Source organism: Rhea pennata, chromosome 9, assembly GCF_028389875.1.
Source record: "Rhea pennata isolate bPtePen1 chromosome 9, bPtePen1.pri, whole genome shotgun sequence".
NCBI classification, from domain to species: domain Eukaryota; kingdom Metazoa; phylum Chordata; class Aves; order Rheiformes; family Rheidae; genus Rhea; species Rhea pennata.
In genome coordinates, this window is record NC_084671.1 from 26,768,522 (window position 1) to 26,796,086 (window position 27,565).

Consider the following 27,565-nt stretch of genomic DNA (forward strand, 5'->3'; position numbering starts at 1 on the left):
AAATTTAACTACTATACTCCATGTTTTATCTTCCACGTTCCTGTAACTCAACCCAAGCTTATCTAAGTCTTCACCAGCCTGGGAGTTTGCAGGCAGATTAGAAATTAAAATTTGCAGTAGAGAACAATTAATAATGAATATCTTCTTATTCTCAATTAAATAAAAAGAAATGTCAAAACCTCTTCTAGTACAAACGCTACTGTAAAATGTGTTCAGGTTCTTTTTTCTTTTTTTTCTTTTTTCCTTTTTTTTTTTTTTTTTCCCAGTGAACTAAAAAGTCCATTCAGTTTTCATTTTTCCTCCTTTGGTAATTTATCTGATATTTGGTTCTCCCAAATCATTCTGTTGGTCTTTTAAGTAAAGTCAAGAGCATCTCAAAACTGCAACCTTTTTTTTCAGGTGTGGCTACCATACTGTATTTTCACATTCAGGAGGTAGCTTCTGTCTTCAGGGAAGGAAAAAATGGAGTACCTTAGCTTCGCTCTCTGAATGCTGGTGAGATGCCCTTAGCTTCCGTAAGGGAAATTTTGGCATAACTAATAATTGACTCATTTTGCATTCTGTTCATCTGTCCAGTATATCTGAGACTAAAAAACATCTATATTGACAGCAATTAATTTATGAATAAAACATGACCATAAAAGTATTCCAAGTTTCCAAAATTCTGACTATGAAAGAAGGCTCAAATTTTGAGGTAGTGAGTGTTGTTGGGTTTCACTAGCATCGTTCAAACGGTTGGCATTAAAACAAGGTTTTCTTTATAAGTTGCAGTAACCATAAGTTCTAGCCCACAGTAACCCTTCAGAAAAATAAGCTTTGATCAATTGAGTCTTCTCTGTCTTCATATATCTTCTGCAAGAATAGAAGTGATTTCCGTCTTATTACTGTAAAATAGCAAGATAATTACAGCAGTTAGTGTGAACTAGGGGATGTGGTAGAAGAGCGTATAGAGCATGTAATATTAGGAGCTTTAACTTTATTCTTGACCTTATCTATTTGCTACGCTTTTTAAGATGTGTTACTGTGAAGGGTTTGGGTGTTCCTGTTTAAACACAGGTAGAAGACCAAGGTTTGGGGAGGGGGAGGGGGAATATTGAATCTGTTTTATCAGTGTTGTGTTCTAGATGTGGCATCATCTTGTGGCATAAAACCTGTGAGGAAGCTGTAGCTGAGTGAAACAATTTCCTTGGCAAAAAATGCAGAGGTATGTAAATTTTTAGTTACACCGCTGAAGAAAACTGACGTTGTATTACAGTTGTATATTGTGCCAGGTCTGCTCATGATACTCCTGTCTGCAAGGTTAAGTCATCCTAACAATTCTGCTTCTGAGTGGTATCTGCTAAAATATGAAGTTTTAGACATAAGTCAACTTCACACTTTTTTTAAAAAAAAAAAAAAAGAAAATACATAAAGAGGAAGAACAGGCATAAGAAGTTCAAAAGCAGTAAAAACCAGCAGACAGGGTGACTCTTGCCTGAATTGATTAAATGGACATTTAATTGTAAATTCTCTGAGAATTTTATGTTCGAGAGCCTTTATACTTCTGAAGATCATGCTATTTTCAACATACATATAACACTGAAAAACTGCTTTAAACCTACAGAAAAGTCCAAGTTTTATGCTATGGGTAAGATAGGTACTTTCCATAGCAGAAGCAATTTCCAGTCTTCCTGGAAAAGAGCAATAAACTTAAAGGAGTTAAAATGGAAAGGTATGTTGTTCCACTTTTTTTTATCCTTAGCAGCCTTAAGACCAGATTCATGAACATTTTTGGTAAGGAAATCTGAAAATGGGTGGTGAAAATTGCTCTAGAGTTGCACAGCCTTTCGAAGGACACACTTCTGTTCTGTCCCTTTTCAGCTGGGTGGGAGAAGGCCAGGTGGCAATTCTAGCACACATTTTCCATGCTGGAAGTGTCTGGAAGTTACCCTGATACCTCGTTCCATTAAAAATCTTACAAATGTGCTTTAAGGAAGCATACCCTTAATGAAAAACATGATTCAGAAGGCAAGGCATGACAGATACAGGAGGAATACAGTAATAACAATAGAACAGAAAAGAATAAAAGGTGAGTTTCCTCTTATCTTTCCTCCTGGTCACACACTCAGAATTGATTGGAGCAGTATTGGGGTTGAAGTATGTAATTAATGATGAAAAGAGCCCCATCAGTTTAGACTGCATAGTGCATGAACTGTATAATGAAGTAGGGAGGTGACAGTTTTTCCCATTTGGTGCGGTGATCTCACATCTGTAATGTTAAAACATTGTCTTAGTATGAGAAAGCTCTGGAACGCTAGGGGAGTATTCAGTAATTTAGAATATTTAACATAAAAAATCTGAGCTCGTTAAGGGTATGAAAATGACTGCAGTAGAATTTGAAAGTTGAAAATTTATAAAAGCTTTGAGCAGTAATTAAGAGCATTATTTTAATGTATGAAATTTATTAAAGTTGAAAAAGAACTCTGCAGTCTGAGGGAAAGTGTTGAAGAAAAATCTGCTTTGAAATTCTTTATATTGTCTCTCTATTGAATTTAGTTAAATAATTATGAAACCTAATATACTAGACTGTTCTCTTCTCATATGTATGGGTTTGGGGTATTCCCATGCCCTAGATCAAATTGGAAAAGATAGACCATGGCATGTTTTTCTAATTATATCCTTCAGTTGATGGGGGATTAGAGACTACATTGTGGTCTTTTTTTTTTGTTTGCTCTCTAATTTTGAAGATTTCTCCATTTTCATGCTTCTGAGATCGTGGCTGAAATAAAGGCTACACTTTTTTTTTTTTTTTTTTTTTTTTGCCTAATCAAACAGCTTTCCTCAGTTAGTCAGTGAGAACAGGGTGCCAAAATCTTTCAAGCTATCTTCGCTATAGCTGTCAGGCTAGTACTACTTAGATACTGCAGCTCTCTGAAGGAAACGAGGAGAAGCTCTGTGTTATAGAAGGTGGCTTCGGGTATCCCTTTAGGTGCTTGGCATAGTAGAGAAAGTTCAAACCAAGTCCCATTTTGATGTATTTGCAAACCTTTGATAAACAGTATCCAGGAAGCTGCTGGGAAATGGAAGAAGGTTTGCCAAGAAATTCTTTATTTCATAAATTTCTTCAAAAGCCCACCGGAACTTCTAGTGGGTTATTGTGAATATTGAATTACATGTTGCCACCTGGAAGGATACTTCTCTAGAAATGTTTACACATGTGTGTTTAAGTCATCTATCTTCTCTCATCCCATGCAGTAATTATTTCCATCTTTTATTTGACAATGAGTGGGATAATAATCAGGATTTTTCCTTTATTTCTTATCAGGAAGTACTCATTTTAACTAGATTATGGGCATTTTTTTCTATGATGTGTTCTTCTCCTGTTTGTATTTTGGGCTTTTGCAGTAGAACTTTTACTGCAGTAGGGCAAATTTGAAGGTTAAGACTAAGGCAGGTTGCAATAGCTGTTCAGCTAGGAGCTTTATCAGAAATTGATACTGCTTGGAATTTTAGGCAGTTACATGTTTGTTTAAGCTCCAGCTGGACTGTGAGGTAGTATATAGACTCTTGAAGCCCTACTTTTTTTTAGTTTTTAAAATTTTTAAATTTTTAAGTTGGAGAAATTTAGTCAAAATTTCTACCATGCCATACTGATACAGTTTATATGCTCAAGCTAGAGCCTGCCTATTGGTAAAGGAGAGCAGCTCTCAAGACATTTCCTGGCACTCATCTGATAGTCTAATTTAACAAATTTTCTAGGCATACTGAACTGGCTAAGTAGTTGAGAAATGAGATGGGGGAAGGTATCATATTTTGGAAGGTAAACGTGGAAAAGTTTGAACAGCATATTGGCTGATAAGAGAAGAGGACTTAAAGGTACCGCTGGTTGTGTTTCTGTAGCCTTTTTAGTTGTAGATCATAACTGGAGTGGCAGCTAGTTTTTTTTCTGTAAGCTTTTTGGCGGTACCTAATACCACAAGAACATATTTGTGTGGAACCTGCTCATTCCCAAATGGATGTTTCAGTCTTGGATGTTGTTGAAGCTGAGCAGCCCAAGTTTGAGGAAGAGGACCATTCAAAGGCCCACCTCAGGCCTTTGATAAATGTACCTAACTTTGATAAATAAACTTACCTAGGTTTATTGATGAGTAATCTTTGCATCAGCATCATAGACTACTAATGACTACCTTTTTCCAAGAATGACAAATACTTTGAAGTTCTGTATCAAGCTGAGCTGTTTTAGATCCCTGTCACTGTAAAATGCATTCCCTGAAAGGAATTTCAGTGTGTCCGTTCATCCTTGTTGAACCTCAAAGCAAGAGAATTAATGTCTTGAGAGTCATTAAATGAATAATACTGAAAATGTTTTATTTTCAGTCACTCAAGTTTATGCTCACTGCATTTTCATCAAGAAGTTTTTCTGAAATGTAAAGCCATCAGTTTGATCTTTCAAATTATAGAGAAAAGTACCTTTTTCTTGTTAAATAGAGCTGTACACATGAATGGAGGTTACCTTGACTACTCATAAATTCTCTGTAAAATAGTGCCAGGGCTACGTCAGCTCCTAAAAGCACTTCTTTTTCTAGCCCTTACATTAATGTGCTCTTTAGCGTTTCTCTTAGGAGGATCAACTGAGTACTTCATATTTCCTCAGGATAGACTCAGATTTAGATAGAATGTGAGTATTAGGATGTAGAAGTTATTTTGAGAAACTGAAGCTTATCTGGGAGTGTTGATGCTGTTAGTTCATTCAGGAGACAAAAACAAGTTGTAGTGGATCAGGACATTGCCTCTCGTCCTAAATCCTTATAGTCATTTAAGCTATCTGCATTAATTGGCATTATCTATTTATGCCAGTGCTTTTTATATTATCAAAGAAAATCATGAATAACTCCCTGTCCTTTGAGAGTATTTTAAGGTTCCTTAAAAGCCACTTATCATTGTGTTGTTTAAATGAAACTCTGAATGTCCTGGTTAGAGAAGATCAGCTTGGAAAATCACTTAAAAAATCAAAACATAATTGTATTAGTGTAGATTGAGTTTAATAGACTTAGGTATTTTTTTGCATACACAGCTGTTTGATGTTCTTGACATCTATCTGGACGGTGGGAGTCTCTGGAAAGCTAGCAGGCTGAGCTATGCTTTTCTTATGGATAGTCTAGGCACTTGTAAAAGAAGTGGCCTCACAAATACTGGTAAATATACCAAGGTGGGTTAAGCTCTTTGGGAGGAAAAGCTACATTAGTTAGACAGTAATTCATCATTTATTCCTTTATTAGAAGGCACTTCTTCACATGGTGATGTGTTTCTTATACTATTTGGTCATTTAGAATTTTATTGTGGCTTCCTAGCTGTTTCGTATCTGGGGAGTGTAGTTTTGTGGGGTTAGATATTATCTAGGGAACTGCACTTAGAAAAAGGATATCCACAATAAAGTTTGGAGATTATATTATTAACTAGGATTACCGTATGTCTTTCAACTTCAGATGTATTTTGAATTTGTATCAACTCAGCTTAAAATTAAATGTTTCTTAGTTTTAAACCCTTTGAAGCATTGCATGCTCTGTTTCATAACCTATGAGCTAATTACATAACATAACCTTTCTTGATGTTGCAAAACAGTATGCTCACCAGGCAAAAAAAAGGCTTGTCAAGTGGGAACAGTTGTTTGTAGGAGATTCTTTTCCTAACTTCTGAGCCCTCCCTTACTGTACTGGAAAGCAATAATAATAATTAAAAAAATGCAAACAGTGCAGAAGGGTAAAATGACATGTGTTGAATCCTGTGCGATTATAACTCTGGGATATTTGAAATAGTTCCTTTTAGAATTCTGTTGAGTTGTGGTAGATTTTTCAAACAGGCCTTAGAAGTAAGGAGCACCCAGCAGTTCAGAAACAGAGCAAATGAGTCCCTTAAAATAAGATTGTAAAGTAATTCTTGAACACACATTTAATCGTCCGTATATATTCCAGACGTTTTTAAGGTAGCAAAGAGGCCTAAAGATTTTTGGCAAACATTATACTGCTTGGATGGAAGAACAAGAATTTGAGCATTTCATGATTTTTAATTCAGTTTTCTAAGGCAACGGGGCTTTGCAACTGACTGTTTCAGTCACTCATGTTGTCGCTGGAACAGGAAGGTGCACGATAGGAGACAGCGCGGAAGAAAAGTGGTAATACTGTTGCAGGAAGGGAGCAAAAACAGAACAGTCTGGGATGCTTTCACGTTATTGTTTGCCCTTCGGTTATTTTTATAGTAGGACAGTGTGCAGACTTTTACAGTAACACACCACATGTTATGTAAATGCATTAGAAATATTACGGTTTTCCTCATACATCTTTTGAATGCAGAGACCAATTTTGATCAAATTTGAAGGGGGTATCTAAATGACAAATTTCTGCAGTTTTTCTGCAGGTAGGTAATCAGATGAAGTTACTCTGTTAATATCCTCAGCCTTTTCTTCCCTCTCTCCTTCCCTCCTTTCCCTAAATAAAAACAACAGCAGGATTCAAATTGTTGTTATGCGCAAGAGAACTATGCGGAACTACAGTACGCTAATCCATTGAGAGCCAGCCTGCGATGCTTCCAGTGCTTATGAAACTGCTGGAAAAGACAACACAAGGAAAGGATAAGTGTACAATGGTCTCGGCTGGACAAATACTAAAAAGAAAACTCAGGTGTATCAGAATGGCAGCAAAGACTTTTATAAATCTATGATTTCTGAAAACAAAAATAATGTTCTCACTCTAGAAGGAAACATGGGGTATGGTTCAATGCAGAACAAGCGAGTTCTCGGGGAAAGACATTTTTTGGTTCTTTCTGCTGTATCTATACGTTCTCGGAAATTCCTATGATGTAGTTGTTCAGATTTAGGATCTCATTCAATGGTTTAAGATGGGTGTTCTTGCAAATTCATCTTTTTTTTAAATAGGACTGAAATTAGCTGTTCCAAAGCTCCATAATCCACTTTAATGTACTGATAGAGAGAAAGCCATGTGCAAGAGCCAAATAATGTTAGATGAACTTTTACTATCACCTGGGTGAGCAGATAGTATCGCTGTTTACTCTTTTTAATAGTCGCTACTATAGTTCCTTAAGGAAGAGGGATTAACGCACCCATCTTTTACTCGGGGAGCAAAAGGTTGCAGGATGAGAATGCACGTTGGTCAGCCTAGCAGGGAAGATGGTTTTGCTCTCCTTTGTGCATAGTAGGTTGTGTTAAATTTCACATGTAAATATATTTTTCATTTAAGAAGCACTTTATTTACTTTAAGAATTACTTCTTGAAATTAGGCGGCTCATTTGCTGGGAGCAGTGATCCATTTACTGGGGGAAAAATACAGTTTGTTTGAGATTTCAGGTCAAGTTTGACACCGGTACTCTTCAATGCAAACTGAGTTTTACATAGCACCAATGACAAACAGGGAATTATTGCTGGATTACTAATAAATGTCATGTTATATAGTTTCATGTTTAAGAAACAAACAAACCAAACCTGAAGTCTGAAGTAAAAGGAGAAGCTTTTAGGAATGAATTGAAAAATGTGAGAATGAGCTACACGACAGAAGTGTTATTGGAAAAAGCCACAAGGGATTCATTTAAACAATCAATTTTCCATGTTGGTACTAATGAATTAATTTAGTAAGAAATGATTATGTTCATGGGATCCTGATACCAAAGCTGGTTTTAATGTGGCCTTTTGACCTCCATCTGAAGAAAAACAGCCAAAAGAGCACATGAATAATCAGTGAGAGCTGTTACAATTCCAGTGTTTAATTGTAATGACAAACTTGTGCAACAATGAAACAATGTAATTTTGTAAAACACATCTTGTTTACCTGAATGCTAGCGCTTTATGCATCTCCTCCAAATAGCCAGGTGATAGTAGGTTAAAAAAAAAAAAAAAGTGCTCGGACTTGCATGTTTGGGGTCATTGAACTAATTCTGGAGGAAACTAAGAAAGGTAACTAAGAATGCAGTTAAACAGTGTTCTTACTCAAGACTAACTGTGGGATACAGCTGAAGGATGTATCCAGTTTCTCTGTCTTTCTTTCCCTCATTTTCCAAACTTCTTGTTCTCTCAGTCTACTTTGCAGTGGATCTCATTATTTTTGACTTCAGCTGTTGGAGCTATCGCATGCGCACACTTTTCAGGCAGACATGTAATCTGATCAGACATGTGGTATGGTTACATGAATATTAGACACGAGACAGAAGAGTGAACAGGATCACGGGAGCAATTAGGCCTATAGTTTTGATTTTTTAAATTAGATTATGCATGTTGTCAGACTGCATCCTTGGAAGAGCAAGGCTATCATCAGTGTACTTATATCCAAACTCTGCACTTCTATTAGAAAATTCCCAGAGACCCACAAGTAAGACGGGCACCAACAGGACATTCTTTGGAAACAACTAGTCACAATCTAATGTTTTCCGTGATAGAAGACTTATTTATCATTGCACAGAGGTATGCGGAGGTAGATCTTGCTGTACAAGAGAAAGAGGTGGTGGATGAGATAGGTCAGAGTAAGAGCCAAGGCAGATTAAAAATTCAAATCCCAAATTACTAGCTAATGAGAACAGAAATTGAAACTCAGACTTCCTAGCTGATGTCAGCTTAGTCTGCATCATAACAAGTGTTAACTTCCAGGGGAATATATTCCAAGTTTATGAATATATAATTTCTTGCCTGGAAGTGCTCCCTACTTAGAAGGGGAGGCTTAGGCAAATACATGAAGTATTTGCTACAGAAGTGAGAATTAGGCATTCAAAGATAGCATTGTGAGGAGACCAGTGCGAAGAGCGCTGGAGGGGAGGCTTGGCCACAGGGGAGACGGGTTGGGGGGGAGGAAGCCATTGCCTGGTGGGGAGGTGGTGGACTTTTGACCAAATTTGAGGGAGCCGAGAGTCACCATCATTGAAACCAAAAGAAGGGAAATGGCAGAAATCAAGATCTGAATGATAGGGTTCTTGCAGTGGGAGTGTGAGGAAAAATTAGCCTTCTTGAAGATCTACAGAAGATTCAGAACAGCCTGGACTTAACCCAGATGCAAGGATGGATGTGGAGGATGCCGGTCCTGTCAGTCAGACTGCTACTGGACAACTCAGCTGCTTTTGGCTGTAGGTTTCAGCTGATGCCCAGAGATCTCAGGGGGGTGTCAGGAGGGTGACTGGGGATTTCATGCTGAATAAAGGAAAAGGTCTGGAGGGGAGAGGTAGATTTAGAAACCAAGTGGGTACAGCTGTAGTACAGAATGTGGCACAGCAGTGAAAGGTAACTTGGTTTGTGTATCCTGGAGGAGTGTGTTGGGCTATAATATGGCTACCTTCTTAATAAAACACTTAGAAGGTAAGTATTAGGTAGTGATAAGTATTAAGCTGATGGGTAATGCTGATAAATCTAATGTGTGTAAATGTGAGGGGGAATTTCTTCACTATGAGAGTGACAGAGCACTAGAACAGGTTGCCCAGAGAGGTTTAGAGTCTCCTTCTCTGGAGATATTCAAGGCCTGCCTGGATGCAACCCTGTCTAACATGCTGTAGGTGACCCTGCTGAGCAGGGAGGTTGGACTAGATGATCTCCAGAGGTCCCTTCCAACCTTACTGATTCTATGATTCTATGAAATGTTATTCCAGGTATTGATATGCATATGGGATGTCATAAGAAAAAGCTTTTTAAAAAGGCAGGGATGACAACAAGTCCTCAGTAATGACTATGCTTGAAATCTTCCCAAGTTTAGGACTAGATTCTTGATAGATAGGATCAAAATCAGCCCATTTTATCCTAGCTAAGAAGACTGGTTGTGATCCTGGTGTTAGCTGGTGATTAGTGTTACACCAGGGCGTTTGGGAAGTTTCTGTAGGGAGAGTCGCTGTGTGCACGTAGCTGCCCGTTGCGCTGCAGAGCTCACCTAGCTTGAGCTGCCCTCGGAAGAGGGGCCGGAGCTCAGGTGCTCCTGCTGCCTCTGTGCGGCTTCTTTTCTGATGGTTACGTTCCGCAAGGCTTTCAGCTAGTGTTAGTACTCTACTGTTTCCAGAGACCGAGTGCTATGAGCACTTGGTGCTTATCCCGAAGCAGAAAATACAACAGGAAAATGGGGTTTTTTTTTTGTTGTTTTCATTTTGTCATATGAGAAAATGATTTGAACTCAACTTAGAGGATGTGAGAAAGGAAACTTGAGCACTTTCCAAGTTGGTGCTGGAGTTCAGAAAGCCCTGTGTTTCTGCGTCGCTTGTGGACCTGGCCTTGATCATCCAGGGTCTCTGTAAAACTCTGCTTGGCATTTCTGTTTGATAGGAAGAGAATATTCTCTACTGGAATATGCACTTATCTTTCAAAAGGTCAGAAAGGCTAGACCGTGAACAGAAGTTACCTTATAGCTGAGAGAATAAGGGAAAAACTTAGTATTTAGTGGATCCACTTTTGTGAAAGTAAGTTGCTAATATAAGGCAGGATTTTGAGGAAACCCTGATAAGATGCTTGCTACCGCTACAATGCTGTCAAGGTTTAGAATTGCAATGGTTGAGCTTTCCTAAAGTTTTCTTTTTGAGAATAACTTATTATTTAGATGTGTATTCTTTTACTGCTGTTAGTCTTTGTATGTAATAGTTGTCACCAAAGAAGCGAAGAGACACCAAGCAAAAATTGGTCAGTGTTTAGGTCCAGAGAAAGATACAGTGTTATTCACTTAGTCTGTTGGCTAGTCTAAATAGACTTCACCCAATGATTTCATGAAGTCTAGTGAGGTTGAAACTGTACTCGATTTTTGGTTTACTCAAAATACTTTAAAATAAAATGTCGTATTTTTCTTATGACAAGGATTTTACCCGGAACAAATGACAGAAGCCTAAAACAAATTACTTTTCTTTGTGGTTCGATAGCTGATTTCACAAGTGACTCAAACAGCTTAATGATATGAATCAGTGACTTCCCCCTTAAGAACCATGGAGAAGTTTTTTCATACTTCATGAATTTTGTTCATCTAAGTAGATATACAAGCTTTTCATCTCAGTGCTAAATTTGCAGTCAATTTTCTTTATTAGTAGTGGGTCTAAACCTGTAATGGATATCCAGATATCTGATTTTTAGGCATAAAGATATAATATTTATTTTAAAAAAAATCCTTTTGGGGTCCATCCGATGTGTTATTGTGAACCTGGGTTATTAATTGACAGATGAGTTACACTATGATGGCACTTAAAATGCACAACATGTATTTCTGAAAGCAGTCGTTGCTATAGCAACTTTCTAGTAGGTCACTGGCAGTGTTGTGTGTGAGAGTGTGTGTGTGTGTATGATTTGGCTGTTAATGCAGACTAATACTGTTCGAAAAATGAGAAGTGTAAGAATCAGAAAGAAGGTAGCCCTTCCCCCTCCCAGCCCTCTCGCCTCCAAAATTGGGTAAAATAATTTTGGGGGAAAATGCTTAGTTGAGATATTGCACATATTGGCAAGAAATTGGCTGTCATCTGCAATAATTAGATGTTTCCTGTTTCTGCAGAGATTATGCAAACAAGCTGCTGTAATCTCATTCTGCTTTTCCATTGACATCTTTGGAGTTGATTAGGAAAGGCATACGTTTTCGATCAAGCCGAAGGCAGTGGGCAGTATTTATTGAGCATAAAGGTCTGTTTTTAAGGACAAAGTAGAGCTGCATTATGTATTGGAATTGTGAATTTTGAGAACTCATTTCTTCCCCGCTTTTAAGGCCTTTCTTGCAGCAAGGTGCAGCGCGCTTCCAAGGCAGCTTGGGCCCATCTCGATGGGTGCCACTGCAGCCCCATCCTGCCCAGCCACGCAGCCGCTCCAGTGATCAGTTGGTGAGTCGGTTCAGGGAGCTGATCCAGGCATGAGCGACTTGAAACCAAATAAAAATTGTTGGATCACTTCCTGGACTGCGTAAATGGACAGAAAGCTGAGGGCCAGCACAGCTGCAGGAGGGAAGCACCGCAGCGGCAGTTCAGGTTGGGGTATGCCATAGGGACCAGCTGGGACTTTCGCAGGGGGCTGAAGATGCACTGTTTGCTGCTGACTTCTGGTCTAGTCACCTTCTCTCCTCTCCTGAGGTCTCCATTCACTAGTCACTGAGGGTCGGACAAGTGTAAACGCTGTTGTGAAGAAAGGAGCAGGAACATGTGGCCAGCATTGCCCATTTTTACAGCAGAAACCTGTTAGTTTGGTTCATTCATTTTATGAAGCCCTATCCCAAGGCTCTCCTGCAAAAGTAAATAACTATTTCATGGACTACTTTTTGTTTGTTTTTTTGTTTTCTGCTGTGTAATAATGTTTTCTGTGTTTGGAGAAGTAGACTTGCAGAAGTGCTCTGTATTGGTTTAAGCCCTGAGAAAAACCTCTTCACATTTGTAGTGTATAAGTGATTGTCAAAAGTATTACTAAATGTCCTTGTTATGTATACTGTATACTCTGGAAGAGCTTCCTCCAGCTTTGCTTCAGGGTGGAGACAATACTTACGGATTAACATTTAATTTTACTTGGGTATTCTGTAGGGAGACAGAGAGAGGACCAGTTACAAGAAAATAAAAAGGCCTTTATCTTTCTTGTATTCTCTGTAAGAGTTGCTCCTAGCAGGACTTTTCCCTTATTTAACTCCTCTTGGGGTTATAGCTTTCAGTTAGATCTTCTTCCTGTCTCCTGGGAGTTGAAAATCTGTGTTTGAGGAAATGCTTCAAAATATTCGCACTCTTGCTCTTGCAGCCTGAGAGTCTGAAGTATCAGTTACTCTACATGAGGCTTTCAATTGCGTGTAACTGCATGAAAGATACTGGCAGTCTGTTTCCTATCTTTTGAAAGTGTAGAAGAAAGTGCAAATTCTGTAGCATTTACAGCTGTACACTGTGGTCCCTTCTCTACAAAAACAAAGCCAGACAGAGAGAAAAATCCCTTGCGAGGCTCAGCTGGTGGGGTTCCCTCTCTCGCTGGAGGTCCTCCATTTCTGATGATGGCACTTTCTCTCTTCCAGGGCTTCTGTTAAATTTCACTGAGTTTTACCAGAAGTGCTCAGACAACTGATTTTTTTTCTTTATTTTCAGTGTCTTGTATTTGTTGGTAGAAGTAGGACAATTCTCTTGCTTTCTAGGCAGGAGTGGTTTTTTTTCTTTCCTCATCCATTAATATTTCTCCTTTCCTTAGTCTTATTCATGGGAAAGAGTCTATTGATATCTAAGCAGGAAGTTTGATACTAGCAGACTTAAGTTACAGCCTATTAGTGTAAGTAAGTCGAGAACTTTGGGAGGAGCAAGTATTTCCCTGTTGCAGTTGTTCAAGACTGTGAGATCAATATTCCATACACTGACCTTACTTTTGTCCTTCTTTTCTTCCTCTGAACGGAGCTGTGACCTTCCACAGACTCTGAAACCAGCCAGGTATTCCTGGACTCCTCAATATCTGCATGTGCAGTAGAGGGTTTTCTGTTGTCTTTCTTACTGGTTCGATTTAACCCTCTATGTCTTTCCTCAATTCACAGTCTAGGCCAATTGTATCTAGAGATTGGGCTTGGTGGAGGTTTTGTGTCCCTTTTTGTGGAAGGGGATGGAGTTACTGTTTGAGATGCCCTTATTCTTGCTTTCTGGGTAGCACAAAATTTCCTCTCTGTTGGGGTATCTCTCGCAAAGTAGATGGCTCTGACAGTTTATGCTGCAACTCTTGACTGCTTTATTACTAATGTCATTGAGCAGCTTCCATCTGATGGTAACTTTTTCAAGCGGCGCAAGATCTCTTCTTCCCTCTGCTTCTTTTTAAGTGATCCATTTAGGTGAAGCAAGTCATCTCCTTAAGGCCAGCAGCAACATTAACCCAAGGAACTTGGATCAGAAGGTTTTCCTTCCCTTTTGGGTGGACCACTAGCTCTAAAATATCACCTTTAGTGGGAGAAGGTGCATATGACAAGGCTTTAAAGCTCACAGATCAGTGTACAGAAATAAATGATGCTTGTTCAGACATGGTTACCCTCTTCCCAGTTTTCATCGCCTGATTGTCAAAGTAACTGGTCAAAAACAAAAAAGATGTTCCTGTATTTCTTTAAGCAATGCAAAATAAAATAAAGAAGCACCAATGTAAATAAAGAAGCACTGATGTTTACAGCTGCAATCTTGATATCCAAGTAAATTGGTGATAGATCTATGGTTTGGGATGTGGTCATGTTTTCAATAGAAAGGCTTTTGTGTTGAGTTAGGAGGAAATAACAATCTTTAAAAGGACTGTAGTGGAGGAAGGATTAAAAAATACAAACTGAGTTGTTCCACTGTTAGTGAAATTAGTGAAGCCTACTTATATGTGGATTTGTGTTCTGTTGTTTTATACCGTACTGCAATAATCCCACCAGTTGATCCGTGTTCTTGAAGACACCCTGCGCTCTTTGTCAAAACCCTTCATGCAGTATCGTGCACTCCTGCACCCCTGTTTCCCTGCCGTTGTCCCTTGGCTGGGCCAAGCGGGACACGTGGGTGACTGGCTCTGAGCTGTGTCCTGCTTGTTGGTGCACAGAACGTGTAGCAGCCCTGCTGACACTGGCCTCTGTCCCCCTCCTCGCAGGAGCACTATGCACAGCTAGTGCTTATTTTTAAGAATCGTCCTTGAGACATCTGTCCTTCTGACAAACTTGTTTGAATTTGCCAACACATTTGAAAGTTGTCAGAGATGGAGGACAAACAGGCTGCTTGTGTATGAAGTCCTTGGGAAGCGAAGCTAAATGATCTTCTGGTTCTGTTTGCACCTTGGTGGTGCCAGTCTTACCTCCTCCCTTGTCTTTTGGATGAAACTTTGTGGTCTTTCTGTTTGTCTGGTTTGGAGCTGGACTCTTGACTGTTCTTGCCAGGTGCAGTCATCTTCTTTCATCCATGCAGCCGTCATTCCCTCCTCTGGAGCAACGAGCAAGCAGTGGAAAAGAGAGTATTTCAAGCTTTGTTTCCCAAGAAAGTTGTTGTTTTAATGGATTTTTTGTGGACTGTAAGGTATTTTTAAGCAGGACAATAGGACAGTTTCACCTCTACTGATTCTCCCTAGAGTTGCTGACTGATTGTGTTTCAGTACTGAATCTGTGTGTTTTGATAGACACTTTCCTTCAGCCTTATTTACGGGGCTGATATAAATGTGATCCCTGTGTACTGATTTGCCTTTGTCACCACTGATAGTTTCATTTTGGACAATTGCAGAAATACTTCTGGTTTTAAGTAATACTCCATAACGTCTCTCATAAGCATTGTTACCGTTTCATTGATCATCTGTGACTGGTTTGTCGGGGAGGTCATTAGAGGATGCTAGTGGGTAACCAACCCCTTTTAGATGATCTTTCATTTCTTGAGTCTTAAGATTCATTTTTTTCCCCAAAAATGTGTCAGAACCCAAGTCAGGAAAGACATGTACAGCAAGATAGTATATTTTTTAGGTCAGTTTACACTGCTGTGGAAGGAAAAAAAAAAGCTTCTACATCAAACCTCTACAGTTCTGAAATGGAGCTGCAACCTCTGAGCTCAGTCCTGGTGGAAAGCAATTGCGGTGAGGTCTGCTGCAGGGGGGAGAAGGATGTTAAAGTTGGTATTTCCTCTGAAGTGGAGACACAAGTTGTCTTGACCATGGCATATGGAGATCATTACCTGGGAAGGGAAGAAACTGTAGTGTGCCATAAAGCCACTTTCTTATTTGAGTAAATTATTCAAAATTAACATGAACTTTAAACTTCAGCCTTGTGTTCTACTGACTCTTTGCAATCATGACTGAGAATTTAGAAGGGGAATTGTTTTGTTCTGTGGGAAATGCTCTTCTGCTGATAAATCATAATCTCAGAGTTCACACTGCTGCTACTGATGCTTTTCACCTGTGTGGGTTTTGGAAGTCATTTTGGGGTTTGAATTTGTTAGTCTGGGATGGGTCTCTGTCAGAGCTGTGGACTGGATCTGAACTTTGATTGCAGTGTGATCCGTTTATCATGGTCACTGGGGAAACATGTTTGCAAGTTTTGTATTTTTAGGCCTAGCATGGTTACATGTATCCATGGAAAAATGTGCTCCAGCTCCCAAATTTAGCATGATATTGAGGTTCTTTTCAGGTTGGGTGATGCAAGGAAAGTATTTCAATGTATGCTTTTCCAGTAGAGCTTTGAGTTGTATAATCAGTATGAACTGTAGGCTGTGGCATTTGTACGGATCAAGGACACGTGACCAGAAGGAGTGGTTGCGGGAGCACAGTGGCGTTGGGTCAGCCCGTTCAAAGCGCGATATCCTTTTGCGTAGCGGCATCTTTGGGGGAAAGCTCTTGGTGGAGCAGTGGGAGTAGCACGAGGAGCGTTCCCGCAGCAAGCGCTGCCTGCTTGGTGCTCTGGCCAGGCAGTAGAGCTGGTTTGGATTTAAGGCAGTTGTTGGCTTTGCGGCAGGAGACGTGTTGGTCTGGTAGGAAATCGATAGCACTAGGTTGTACGGAGCGTTTGGTAGAAATGTGATAGATACCTTGCACTGGGTGATTTCAGAGGCATATGAGAGCTTGGACTAGAAAATAGGTGTCACTTGCATATTTTAGAAGAATAGGCTTGATTATATCCCTCATATTCTCTTTCCTACCAGATTTCTTGCTAGTCAGCCTTGGGGAGCATACAAAAATGTTCCTGGGATAGGGGAACAGGATTACATAGACTGCTTGAAACAAGTTTTAATGTGAGGAGTAATGAAGTCAGAATTGCCAGCTAGTTTTGCTTGCTGTCAAGGTTTGGGGTTACTATAGCTGCTGCTTTGATATCTACGGCATATTAGGATTTGAGGGTTGGGTGGTTTTTCTCTGAAAGGTTGCAGCGGTGGGTTGTTTTAGAAGAGGAATTGCAGAGGTGAATGGTGTCTAGTTTAATATGAGGCTGAGTTTTCTGAGAAAATTGGGGGCAAGATGTAAGGTTTAACTCTAGTTTTTATATGTATGCGTATATAATGCTTATATATATACATATATATGTCTTTCCTTGCCAGCATCGTCTTGTCTTGTCTACATCAGCTATGTTTTTTGGCTCTTGTTTGGTTTCCATAAACTACTTTTTTAAGGAATTTACCAGGTACTTGTAATTTAGGTACTTTGGCTAATGGATAGAGGATGGATGTGGAAATTACTTCCTTGCTATGATATACCGCTGTATCTTATGGACAGCTCCAGTGGAGTGTCAATAGTTAGAAGATCCATGCCGCTGTGAACTCTGAGAAGTCCCTTTTATGTTTAACCAAACGTTGTTTTTTTTTTTAATTGAATCTTTTGCACAGTTATTTGAGTTGAAAGTAGTTAACAACGGAGAGGAAATAGCTTTGTGTTTCTTGTTGCAATTTATCCCTGCTTAAATGAAGAGCATCACTGGAAACCTGGTCCTTCACTTCCACTTAATGAAAGTACCCTCAGTTCTATTCAGTATTTTTAACTTGTGTTTGGACCACCCTGCTGCAGACGGGGTGTTAAGTAGTTATTGAATTTATTAAATGCAGCCTCTGTTCTCAGGAGCTCCAAACACAAAGGATTTAATAATCTTAAAAACAATGCTCGTGTGCACAGGCGCACACAGATTACTTCTGATCGCCAAAGGGACCTTAGCAAAGCAGATGCCAGTCAGATACGCGAGGCTGAGGACTGAGCTGATTCTTCGACCTGCTAACAGAAACGTAGTAGTGCAGGCAGCCAGCACCTTGTGTCGCCGGAGCTTTGTTGTGCTCCAGGCCTGGGAGAAGCTGATACTCCAGGATTTTTGCTCCTGGGCTGATGGCATCCAACGGCCCTGTGGGCGTGAGGGTCATCTCTGGAGTACCAGAGGCTTTCAGTACCCTCGTCACACTTAGGCAACGTCTAGAAATCTTCACTGTTCCAGGGATTGGATCGTGACAGTCTCATGCCACATCTTGCAACTCAGAAATTGATAAAGCTGCTTCCAGAAGCTCAGAGTCCAAGACCTGTGGTTTTCTGAATGAGCCTTTTCAGTGTTGGGAATCCTTTATCACAGTGCTTTCAATACCAGCTGCTTTTTTGAAGCATCTTTATGCTTTCATGTTCATATATGGTTCTAAAGATGCTGATTAGGAAATTAGCAGAATATTGTACTTTACATGCAAGCATCTGTATTAACCATTAAATACTCTTTCTATTAGCAGTTACATGAGATAACTTGTTTTAGAGATCTTATTTTCCTTGAACCTTTGTACACATCCCTCTAAAGATGATACGAGTACCAGAATTATTCAGTTCCCCGAGTTTTTAATTTATGTCTGACTTTAAAAAAATAAATGCATGTTTCCTTTGATAGTCTGGCCAAAAGGTTCTGCAATGCCTCTTGGCTTTTGTCATCACAGTGCCATGTGAGATAAAGAAAAGACAAAACAAGCAAATGCCTGAGGAACAAAAACCTGGGATCGTTCGGGGAGCTGTTTTCTGCCTTCTCCCAGTGTGCTGTGTGTCAGGCTTTGCTGCTTTTTGTGAAAATTGGTTTTATTGTTGGCAGTTTTCCAGATGCAATGAATTATAGAACACCAGATGTCCACTGCAGAGCAAAAATTACAGATGAGTAAACACTCTTCGGAGGTAGCCTGCAAGGCTGCTACGTTATCGCTGCTTCTGGTGTGCCTGCAGATGGTCTGTGGCTTCGGCCCACTGCACCTTGTGCTGTACAGGGATGGGACTCCAGAGTCTCCTGTTGCCACCTAAGGATGTTTGACTGCACCAGGGCCCCTGCCCACCTCTGGATGTGGGGATTTTGCAGGAATAAGCGGTCAATCCAGCAAAGCTCTAGAGCGCAAATTTAACTGGATTTAATTTTGGTCATTTTCACACATGGACGTAATTGAGGATAAAGTCACAGTACTGTTAAAAGGGGGTTTGAAAGGATATTAAGAGTTCATCAAGTTCACTCCCTTTTCCATACAGCAGGCAAAAATAGTTACAGTTGCATCATGTCTTCAGACCCCAAGAAGGCCCTGTTGTTTCCAAAGCCTTGTCTGTTTTTTTCCCCCCAGCAGTATCCATCTCTTAAAAAATAACCTTTTCCCACAAACCTTGCTTTGTTTTGCATATCTGTTGAGTATGACCCATGTATTAAACAAACACAGGAAAAAAAACTTCACATTTTCTATTTGTCCTGTTCTCACTCTATGAGAAAGCTTATTCCTCCTCCGTCACTCCTCCTTTTTTACTTTGCCAGCAGTTTTCTGCAGGTTGGAAACGAAGGAGACTCCCTTTTGGTCTTGTCTGCTTCCAGCTTTACCTTCCTGTTGCTTTCCTCTGCACAGGTGTATTTAATGCTCCTGGGAACCTGGCTTGGCTCCTTAAAAACAACTACTAAAAGGGAAAAAGGTTTTATGCCTTTTTAGTGAGCTGAATGGATTCACTAAAGAAATCAAATGAGCAGGATGACCCTTTCGGGGGAAAGCATTTCATGTCTACCCCCGGTACAGTGTGCAGCTGTGCTGGCCTTGCAGTCAGTCATTCAGTCTTTTGCAAATCTTCGTTGCTGGGTTAGTCCTTTTGAGAATGGCTCCATTGCTTACTTTCTATATGCTAGCCAAAATCTCTTGTGTCTTTAAATCTGTGCTGTGGCCTTTTTTGGCTCCCAATGCTTTTGCATCTTTTTAAATGCCAATTAATTTGTCTTCTCAATATTCCTTATGAGTTTTGAAATGCAAGTGCAGAGAAGCCAAAGACTTCAAAGATGCATCTATTCCTTGCTGACAATTTGAGGAAAGTAGGACCTAACTTTTCAGCACCTTTTTTATGTGCATTTTGTGTTCAGAGCAGGTAGGTAGGAGCTTGGTAGACAACTAGATGACAAGGAGAAGATTTTTAATTTAAATCTTACAGTGATCCAGATATTGGCCTAGCATTGGCGCCTTTAATTCTTAGCCTTGTGCAATGAGACCATCGTTATTTGCTATCCAAGTGAGGCTGTGAACATAGCCCCCAGTGATCGCCGTCACAGTTGTGAGTGCTCAGTACTGCAGAAAATCAGGTCAAGTGTCTCGCTGGGTGTCCGCAGAGCAAGGAGCAGTTATGTCTAAAGAGTCTGCAAGAATAACAGAGGAAAGCAAGCCTGTTTTCATAACCTCCCAACATAAAAATTCAATCCTACTTTAAAAAAAAAAAAAAAAAAGTCCTGAAATGAAATTGAAAAAGGTGGTGAATTTCTATTCTTGAGCAAGCCACATCTACAGGCAGTCATTTGCCACAGAGCATTGGATAAATTTCTTTAGTATTATCCATCCAAACCATTAGAAGAAAACAGTATATGATAATATAAGTAAAAACTATAGAAGTAAACACTGGAGGTGAGCAAATAAAATTGAGTGACATGATATTTGAGTGAACTACATTGTTGCAACCATGGTTTAAAAGATTATATCAGCTTTCCAGTATAACCTTACTGGAGTGTCAGTGCCTCAGCGCAGACATGCACAGGACAGGAATTAGCTGCTACCTTCCAGAAATAGTAGCAGAAGATGCAGAAAAACAGTTTTACTTTTTTTTCAGCTCATTTTTTCGGAGACAGAAAACTAAGTATAGAGATGTGATAGTATAGTTTAATGCTTGGATATGCTTGGGTTTCTTTTTATCACTTAAGGATTTTATTCCCAGCTCTGCAAGAAGTGATTTACGTAACCTTTCAGTGTGAGGTCTTGCATTTGTAATTGTGAACTGCACAGAATATGTAATATTGCACAGTAGAAAGTGAGACTTCAGATTATTTTTCTGGCTGACTGGGCAGGACCTTTCTAGGCTAAAAGCCTTCAATAAGAGGAAGTAGCAACAGCTGTCTCGCCTGTTGTTTAGAGACAGTTCTACATATGGATGCAAATGTGGATAAACTGAGGAGATGACTAAAATTGAAGGTAAAGCTAGATGGACAACTGGGGTTTACTACTAGCTAATTTTTGTTCCAGAAGATGCACGTATATATGTAACATACATGGAAATACTTTTTTAAGAATGGAAAAAACCTCCACTCTTAGTGATTAAGGATGTTTTCTACTAAATGCTGTAATTTTTTGTGTTATCTTGCTAGTATTGTTCTTTGCTTTTTTTTTCTTCTGTATTACTTGTGTTACCTCTGTGAGCTCACTTCCATTTTTTTCACATTTTGTGGTTATTGAGGTTGTCTGAGGGGAAAAAAATTCGTCCATCCTCAACTTGCTATTCTGACAACTCCATCCCTTTTGTAAAAGACACTTAACCAAACCATATGCCACACTGTTTAAAACTTGACTGCAAAATGAAATGCATTCAACAGTCTTTAGTGACCTTAGCCATTGTGTGTCTCTTTTAGAAATAAAGATCTATTTTTTAAAGATTTTTCAGAAATAAAGATCTAAGAGGTATAGACCAAAATATCTTTCTCCATGTTTTGTGTCTGTTGCCTTTTGCTTGGATGTGCAACATTGGGTCTTAACAGGCCCAAAGTACAGCAAGAACTTTGCACCTCTGAGCTGCAGGCCATGACTGGGAAAGAAGAGTACTGTGAGAAGAGTTAGGCTTCCCGGCTTTCCTGCCGTGGTCCTCTGCACTGCAGTCCCGTGGCTGGTGTGGAGAGGCATGGAATAGAACTTCTCTCCATGTTAGCGCTTGTCCTTTCACTGGACACCACTGAGAAGAATCTAGCTCCATGTTCTTTACACCCTCCCATCAGGTATTTATACACCTGATAAGATCCCCCTGAGTCTTCTCTTCTGAAGCCCAAACAGTCCCAGCTCTCTGTCTCTTCTTGCATTTCAGATGTGCTAATCCCTTAGTCATCTTCATGGCCCTTTGCTGGACTTGCTCCAGTAGCAATATGTCTCTCTTGTACTGGAGAGCCCAGAACTGGACACAGCGCTCCAAATGTGGCTTCAGAAGTGCTGAGCAGAGAGAAGGATCATCTCCCTCTACTTTTTGGCACCATTCTTCCTAATGCAGCCAAGGATACTGTTCATCGTCTTTGCTGCGAGGGCCCGTTGCTGGCTCATATTCAACTTGTTGACCACTAGGCTGCCCAGGTCCTCTGCCAAGCTGTTCTCCAGCTGCTCAGCCCCTTATCCTGTGCATGGGGTATTTCTTCCTAGATGCAAGACTTTGCATTTCCCTATGTTGAACTTCATGAGATTCCTGTCAGCCTGTTTCTCCACTCTGTTGATATTCCTTTGAATGGCAGTACAAGCCTCTGGTGTGTCAGTTAGCTTGTAAATGAGGATGTTAAAGAGTAAGTCCCTGGGGTACACCACTAATGACTGGCCTTCGGCTGGCCTCGGTGGCACTTATTACAGCCACTTCTTCCAGTTATCTGTAGAAGGCTTCATCTACTACTACTTGCTGATCATTTGGTCTGTAGCAGACACCCACGGAAGTGTCACGCACATTGGTCTGCACGCTAATCCTGACCGCTGAGCTCTCAGCTGGCTCCCCAACTATCCGCGGGCATGTGGCCATCTCACATAAAGCGTGACTTGTTGTCCTTGCAGCCCCCTGGTGCTGTCCCACCGTGTCTCTGTTATCCCAGTGTACCTGCAGCCCTGCACCCACAGGCTGCCCTTTCATTCCTCCCAGTGCAGTGTGCAGTAGTGTACAGGCGCTGCAGAGAGGCACCCCGACATGCTGACTTCCCAGGAGAGGTGCAAGAGCTTTCCCCATACTGCTGGCCTGGAGGTGCCTCCTTATGTATGTGCATAAGCTTGACGTGGGCCCCGTTGATCCTGGTTTTGGTGGTTACAGTGCCTTGCTTTTGGTGTTGATGTGCCTTGCTGGTTGGGAACTGCAGGCCCTACTGGGTCTTAAATATGTAATAACAGCAAGGAGATATGTTGGTGGGGGGAAAATAATAATATGGCTAGCATGCTTTTGAAAGATGGAAGGGATTAAAATTAGCGCTGGTGCACTAGAGCAGAGCTTGTGTATTGAAGGCAACTCACTAGTACTAATTTTTCTGTCACTTAAACTTCTGGTCTTTGTTTAAATATTTACTGAAGGGTGTCTGATAATAAGAAATTTCATTTTGATATAGAATAATTTTAAGAGAGATCTTAAAGACAGGCTAAATAAGCCGAACAAATAAATAGTGGCTCATATGATTTTATGAGTTTTCAAAATCAGGGTTAACATGAATTCATTTGTTTCAAATTTGAAACCTGTGGTTGAAAGAAAGCATATGCTTGTAAAAATACGTAATCAAAAGCAAAAGAGAACCCTTCCACCCCCGCCAAATCCAATCCACTGAGTGATGAAAATACATCACAGCAGTTGATCAATTTGTTATAGGGTTAGTTCCTGAGAAATTTCCCCCCTCCCCCCGCAAAGTTTTGCAGGATTTAGAGTTTCTGCTGTCGATTTGTAAACGTGCTCATCTTGCAGTGAGACGACTGAGTGAGCTGGATTGCCACGGCCTGCCCAAGCCGTGCACGGGGCTGGATGGAGCAGCAGAAGGCCAGAACTGATCTGCCTGCGAGCAAGATTCTGCTTCAAATTTCCTCAGAGTGTTTAAAGTTTTGGCTTAAACTCGATAACATGTAGGTACCTAGTGTATAAAACAGTGTATAAAAAAGTTGCTTCCATGTGGTTGCTTGGGACGACCCTGTTGTGGTCTTAAGGTTCGTGTCAATCTATTCCTTAGCTGATTTCTGTAATTTGTTTAAAAGGACAGATTACTTCAGCACCAGAAAAGCAAATAACCAACGTAAAGACTTTGCAAAAAATAGAGGTAGCTTTTCACGTTAGTGGGAACTACAGAAAAGGTTGATGGACTGCATGTCTCAGATTTATTGTGGCAAAACTGTAGCTTTTTTTAAATATAAGCTCCTTCCAAGATGCTTCTTGAAGAAAAATTATCATAAAGCTGACAACATGCTGGGAGAAGGTTTTTTTTACTTACAGACTTACATAATGGTCATTGGGCACTCTGGCTACTGGGCACACTTTAAAAAAGTAGAAGAAAAAAAGAAAAAGTTTACTTGTTTTCCTGTTGTATGTTCAACTGCATGGTCTGTTTTGCCGCCTATTTTATATCCTTTTAATGACTATTCTGAACTATGGCAGCAGAAATTTATGTTGTCTTACAATTTAGATGTGCAGATTTTTTCAAAGCTGCAAACATACTAAAATCATAAAAACTGTGATTGTGAGAAAATGTTAGTGATGGGTTTGTTTGTTTGTTTGTTTTTAACTGCTATGAATAGAAGCAGTTGGCCACAAGTTAAGCAGCTTGTTTAACTCTGCCATGTCTATAATAAACATCCCAAAGTGCAGAAGCCTGGCGAGTTCCTCACCTGACACGATAGGAAAAAGGCAACAAATTGGGAACGTGCCTCAGGTTTTCAGGAGGTCCTGTCAAAGATTTTATTCTCAGGCTGAGTAGGACAAAAAGGAGGAGAGTTTGATTTTCTTGCTTGCGAGAATATCGTCTCTAAGAAGCGCCTCGTTATTTTAATTAGAAAAAGGGGAAATGCGAAGGTTTACCCTTGTGTAGTCTCTTAAGGATGGATGATTTTTGCACAGTTGTCAAACTGATTTTATTCCCTTGACTAAATTGAGACCTCTGTTCCAAGTACATACGGCTTTTCGTTAGTCACTATAGTAACCTCTTTTTTATTTCCAAAGCGAGCCTAAGCAACATAGGTGATAATTTAAGACTGAATTTTGGAAGCAGGTGATGACGTTTCTTTGAGCTTAGAGGCGTTTTACAGTTGACTCCTTGGGCAGGATTTTACCTTTTGGGGCTTCTGGCTCTGAGCCGTTCCCTTTCCTGCTCTTCAGTGTTGGCAGTCTTTATACGTAAGTATCCATAACCCTTGGTAAATGCCTTTCCTGACGTAGGACAGTAGAAGGACAACTTTGTCTTCTAGATGTCTCCTTCCATTACCACCATGTCTCGCGTCTTCAGTTGCGTGTGAGTGAAGGAGCTCCTCTGTTCTCCTTCTGACTCCTTACCCCCTTTTCTCCATGCCTGCCTCTTAGGCCAGGATTTTGCTTTTCAAATAAGTTCTTTCCAGGTAAGTATGCTTTTTCTTGTACATGAAAGCACTTTTCTAGAGCAGGTCAGTACTGCTGGTTACGTACGTGAGCATGCACAGAGCATCAGTTGTAAAGGGTGATAATGAGGTTAAAAAAGACAAAAAAAAAAAAAAAAAAAAAAAAAAAAACACCACCTAATCATCATCCAGCACGTGTGGAAAAAGCCCAGGACGCCTGCAGAAAATATACCATGTGAAACCCACGTTGGTTTTTTTGAATGTTTTTTGAAAGCTCTTTTGAACGGTAGGATTGAAGCCCAATATCTAATGAAGAAGCATAGAGGTTACAGCACGCGTAACGTTTCACGTCACGTTTCCGTTCGTGAGGAAGTCGGGCGCAGAGAGCCGGTTCGCGGCTTGCAGCGGCGCCGGGGATCCTCCCGCCAGCGCAGCCGCTGGCCAGCGCAAGCGCCACGTTCAGCTGCTCGTGCTCAAACGTTCGCGGTTGTTCCAGGCAGGCCTCTGTTTTGTGCACACTGGTTTTGCACTGAGGTGGCTTGTCAATGCTACGCTAGAAATAGGTAGATAAGGGAGAAAAGAATATTGGTCTGGCAATATATAAAAGTGGAAAGTTGAAACGGGGTGACGTGATACTGTAAGTAAGCTGTTGGTAGCACAGTGCAGGAAGTCCTGCAAGCAAGAGCTGCGTGCGTCTGTGAGTCTTAACTAGCGCTGTCATGACTAGAGGCAGAAGCTCTGTTTTCCTTGCACAGGTTTTGATAAATAAATGTTTACATACATATAGGGGTATGGAAAATTTTAAATATTGTACTGTTTTGCCCGTCACTGCAGTTCTACTTAGACACTGCGCTAGTCATGCCACCTCTTGCTGGCTCCATCTTCCTGCTTTGCCTCGTACGACGTTACTTTAGCACAGAAAAGACTGTCCAGTGGGAAGAGATTGCATGTATAAAGAACAGAGTTTTAAAACACCTGCTGTTTTGAAAACGTGCGGTTGAGATAAGTCCTTGGTATTCGTTGCCATCACTCACCTGCAGTGCTCCGTGCGGCTATTTATTTTTCTCACAAACTCAGTAAAGGGGAAAGAGAAAAGAAATCCGTATAGCTTCTGCATTATGTAATTAAACTTTTTGTCTTGGGAGTTTAGTTTATTGTGGTTGGAATAGAAAACAGATTTCTTAAATCTAGACCATCAAATTCTCGATGATTGCTTATGCTTACATATTCGTGTCTGGTTTGTTTTCATTTTCTCAGATATGCACAAAAACAAGGAGAACTCTGTTAGAATGACTGTAAAAAAAAAAAAAGAGAGAGATGATACAAAATATTTTGGGTGTGTTTACAAAGAAAATATAGGGTTACCTAGACATAATTGTAAAAACTGAATGGAAGAATATGATTAAACTTTCCTGGAGGCATTCTTTTTAAATTTTGTATGGTTTAATAGTGATTTTACTTCAGAGCTGACCATTTTTGTTTACAGTAGCTTATTCAGTCTATTGACTGTTTTAGAATCACAAGTAATACCTTTTTTCTTTTTTTTTTTTTAACAGACTGGACTTTGACATTCTTTTCATGAAGGTGATTTCAAGTAGTCTTACAACTTTGAGAAGAATTTCTATGTAGCTCTTCTACTTTCAAGAGTGCTGCAAAAATGATTACTTCAGATTTGCCAGTACTACAGTGAGTATACATTTCTTCATATATTTTAAGTTTTCAGCTTTCAAAAGACAGAAGTAAATGGAGAGATGATCAGGTGGTTAAGGCAAGAGTTTGACAGAAGTGTAGCTTTGTGTGACTGTTCGAGGCCTCCTGGGTGGTCATATGCTGAAAAACTGTAAAAATTAAACACTACTTATATATGTCTTTTGTTATATGGTGATTTAACTTTACTGTAAAAAGCAAAACAAAATCTTTGCTACTGTTATGCTTTGAATTTGTTAAGATTTCAGAAATGTGAATGGATTTTAATCATTGGCCATATTCATATATCCCTGATGCATGCCTTTTCTTATAATGAGCTGTATTTATTGTGCAAAAAACCTTCAGCTCCTGCAGTTGAGGAAAGCAAGTGGTGCTAGCGTGTTTTGATTTTGTTGGAAAATGAGTAGCTTATACAAATGGGTGCATCACCAGAGCTGGATAAAGTCAATTACTAGAGAGAACAGAGTGGAAGTCTATAATGAGAGGTGCTAGAGACCAGCCAAGTAGAGTGAAGAAAGGAATTTTAGAAATGGGAACAAAATAGAGCTTTATTTGGTAATTACTTAATGTTAAGCTCCTTCCTGGGAATGGACATATGAAAATGGAAGTTATCACAGTGTTTAAAAAAATCATTTAAAACTTGAGCTCTGTTCCAAAACTAAGATTTGAAATCTCTCTACTGAAGAAACCGAATGTTTGGACAACTGTAAAAGTATTTGTCTGAATTTAATAATACGCACTGCTTTGACTTTTTTTTTTGAAAATGGTTTTAAAACATATAAAAAATCGCAATTTTTGTTTTGGGTGAGCACCTAGCTAGAAAGAGAGATTATCAGGGTGGATAGCATTGAGAAAGGAAACATGAGCCTGAAGGGAAGTTGCTGGTGAACTTTGAGGACGACTAATCTTGGAATGACTTTTCTCATTT

The 27,565-nt window shown here is 39.9% G+C and overlaps 1 protein-coding gene across 1 annotated transcript in view; it reads left to right on the plus strand.

Moving 5' to 3' along the window:
• Positions 1-27,565, plus strand: part of STAG1 (STAG1 cohesin complex component) — a 178,067-nt gene that overhangs the window by 15,218 nt on the left and 135,284 nt on the right. Inside the window, exon 2 of the mRNA XM_062583053.1 lies at positions 26,487-26,616. Within this exon, the coding sequence (XP_062439037.1) occupies positions 26,588-26,616 (29 nt within the window). The 5' untranslated portion in view covers positions 26,487-26,587. The remainder of the gene's footprint in view (positions 1-26,486; positions 26,617-27,565) is intronic.